The 3,133-nt window shown below is 52.3% G+C and overlaps 1 protein-coding gene across 1 annotated transcript; it reads right to left on the reverse strand.

The window, feature by feature from the left end:
- Window positions 1–1,637: 1,637 nt before the first annotated feature.
- Window positions 1,638–2,717, reverse strand: LOC122372345 (trypsin-1-like). The gene has a single exon (XM_043349444.1). It carries the CDS (start codon window positions 2,700–2,702, stop codon window positions 1,842–1,844), a length of 861 nt encoding a protein of 286 aa, XP_043205379.1. The 5' UTR covers window positions 2,703–2,717; the 3' UTR covers window positions 1,638–1,841.
- Between the last annotated feature and the right edge of the window lie 416 nt (window positions 2,718–3,133).

The raw sequence follows: 3,133 nt of genomic DNA on the forward strand, positions 1-3,133 counted from the left end.
TAGGGCTAAGAAATGTCTGAATTTTTCATATATGGCATTGTTTTATCTGTATGTCCACAGCAAAACTAGGAAAAATGCGCCCAAAGTTCACACTCATGCGTGATTACTCAATGGGCTCAGCAAGGCCCGAAAGTATAGCTCAATTTCATTGTCCTGTCCTGTTGGTTTTAATCTTGCGAGGTCTTGAAGTTGCATATCGTCTGAAAGGCACCTTTATTAAGAATGGAATGGCAAACAGAAAGTATGCCACAACCTTACTAAGGTCACAAAAATGCCCTTTACAAAAAACCATTACAGACACCATATTGAAGGAATGGTATTCTAAATAAATGTAGGAAATCAACAATGTTCTCCACACTTTTCCACTCCGAAATATATCCTATCGAATTCGCCACTTTCTTCTGCACAAGACAACGCCTAGTTTGGCTGCCGAAACTTGCCTGAACACGGAATATTCACATTAGAGTATCTTAACACCCCACTCGAGGAGCGCTAGGGCAAACAGCACGATATAGGTATGTTCCGGACATAGGCGAATAATTTTACTTCGTGATTTATATGATGCATATTTTCTGAGACACATTCATTAGGAATAGGATGACAAGCGTAAATTATACATACCGTAACCTTATTAACCATCGCACTTGTGGGGAGGGGGAGGGGGAAGGGGTCGGGTAAAACCCCATGGTTTTCCGGAAATTACTCGTGCAAAAAGCGGCAGATCGCGCCGAAACTTTCGGTACCCTCGAGATCATCAATTTTACATCTAACCTAAAAATTTCATGACTCTGACCCAACTGACCTTTGAACTGTGGCATATTTCTCGAGACCATGTTTGGCCGGAATCGCGATTCGGCGTATGCCAGCTCACATTATCCGCGGTTTCCAGTCTTTTTGTGGTTTTAAACGTTCAAATATGTGAAATGATGTTGGTGCCATGCATAATGGTGGGAGTCAAGGTCACGTGAAGGTCAAGTCAAGGTCATTGACCTTTTGATGACCTTGGTTCACTTTTTCGAGTTTTATTTGTTTCTAGGGTAGTTTTTGGTGCTGATTTCGATTTTAGCAGCCATTTGAATATTTACGAAGTAGTTCTAGTGCCTTCGTGCCATGTTACGAAGCTATCAGTAGTAGGTGACACTTCTATGGATGGCCGGCAGGACGCCTAATAATTGATCTAACCTGACCTGACCCGACCTGGCCTAAATGCATAAAGACATCATCTGTGATCAAAACTAACATGAAATTCGTGATCAGCACCCCAAAATACCCCGTAACACCCTAACTTTGCGAAGTTTCAAGAGGTCTCGATTTCCCAACTTTAGTTGGGTCATTAAACTGACTTGGAAAGTCAGCTTATGACCTTGGACTTTGAAATTGGATATATTCGGCCTAATTTCGTCATAGGCAGCACGCTTGACTTTTCCGCGAAGCTCTATCTTGATCAGGGGCCAAACGGCTGAGCGGGGGGTCCAATTGAACCCCCTATACTATGTTGATTATGCACATTTACAGGTAAAATTCTCACCAGGACACACCAGCCAACATCTGTGCACAATCTGGCTACAATTATACCTATGGTTTGCCCTCTACGAATAAATACGTGCTAGATCGGAAAAATCCCCACTGTGCAGTGGACTTATTGGCCCTATCGGTCGGCCCCTGTACACATCGGACAGTCACTGTGGACATGGGATGGTCATGTGGCCATCAGATGATCCCTATAGACATGGGAAGGTCCCTGTGGATATGGGATGGCACCTGTGGACATGGAACGGCCCCTTTAGACATGGGACGGCGCCTGGGGACATGGGGCCGGCGGCCGTTGCCACACGTCAGCCTCAGTTGGCGGCCGGGTCGCGGCAGTACTCGCCGTCAGCGGCGCTGGTCCAAATCCACGAGAGCGCGTCGGTGACTCTGGCGTACACGCCCGGGTATTTTTCAGTCGCGCAGCCGATGGACCGGGAGACGACGCCGACGAGCGAGTAGCGGTCGTTCTCCAGGCTGACGAGCGGGCCGCCCTGATCTCCATCACACCAGCCCTTGTGGTTGGCGTTGTCGGTGCAAATCATGCTGGAGGTGATGGTTCTTTCGTCAGTATAGGCCAACGCGCATTCAGCGTAGCTGATTATGGGGACGGTAACCTCGTGCAGCGTGTCGGGCTTGGGGCCGCTGTGCGAGGTGGTGCCGAAGCCGGTGACGATGGCGTCGGCGCCGACAAAGTCGTTGGAGGCGGTCGGCATGCAGGCGGGTGCGATCTTATTGTCGGCGGGGAAGGTGATAGCCGTGGCCAGCTTCAGCAGGGCGAAGTCGTATTGTTGCATCCAGTGTTTGTTCGGGTGCACCTTGATCTGGGCGACGTTGAATCGGATCTCGTTGTCGTCCTGGCCGGTGAGGTGCTTGCGCAGTTGGACCTGGATATCGCTGGCCGACGATCTGGCCGTGCAGCGGGCCGACGTTAGCACGTAGAGACTGTTGATGACGGTGCCGCCGCAGAAAGTAAGATCTTGGTCTATCCTATATATAGCCGCCTGCCACGGGTACTCGTTGGCCTCGGTCTCCTCACCGCCGACGATGCGCGAGGCGCGGTTGACTTGGCCGCAGGCGCAGGCGTCGGAGGGCGGCGGCGTCTCTCCGACGGTGACGGTACACCCGAAGCCGGGCCGCACCTCCGAGGAGTCAGTGTGCCAGTGGAACGACATGCGGTCGATAGCAGCCACGTCACTCGGTCCGCTGCACTGGTGCTGCAATATCTAATGCCGTTCAGAGACAGCCAGTCACCGCCACACTTCCAAGAGTCCTCGACGTCGAACTGCGAGCACGTCACCGACAGCTGGTCGCCGGCCTGGTCGGCGTACAGCTGGTAGTAGCAGTCGACGTTGTTGCTGTAGTCGCCGTCGCCGTCGGTGATGGTGTACTTGCCACGCGCCAGCCGGCTAGTGCCGCAGCCGAGCTGTGAGCCGGCCGGCACCACGGTCGGCTCCACCACCGTCACCGTGCACCGGTAGCCCTTTTCGACGACGCTTTCGTCGCTGAAGAAGACGATGTCGAGACGAGATCCGCCCACGGCAGACGGCCCTCTGGTGCCGCAGTACATGACGTCGTTAACCCGCAGCCAGTCGAACTCGCACCA

The sequence above is a fragment of the Amphibalanus amphitrite genome, unplaced genomic scaffold (genome assembly GCF_019059575.1).
Source record: "Amphibalanus amphitrite isolate SeventyFive unplaced genomic scaffold, NRLGWU_Aamphi_draft 001348F_arrow, whole genome shotgun sequence".
Classification (NCBI taxonomy): Eukaryota; Metazoa; Arthropoda; class Thecostraca; order Balanomorpha; family Balanidae; genus Amphibalanus; species Amphibalanus amphitrite.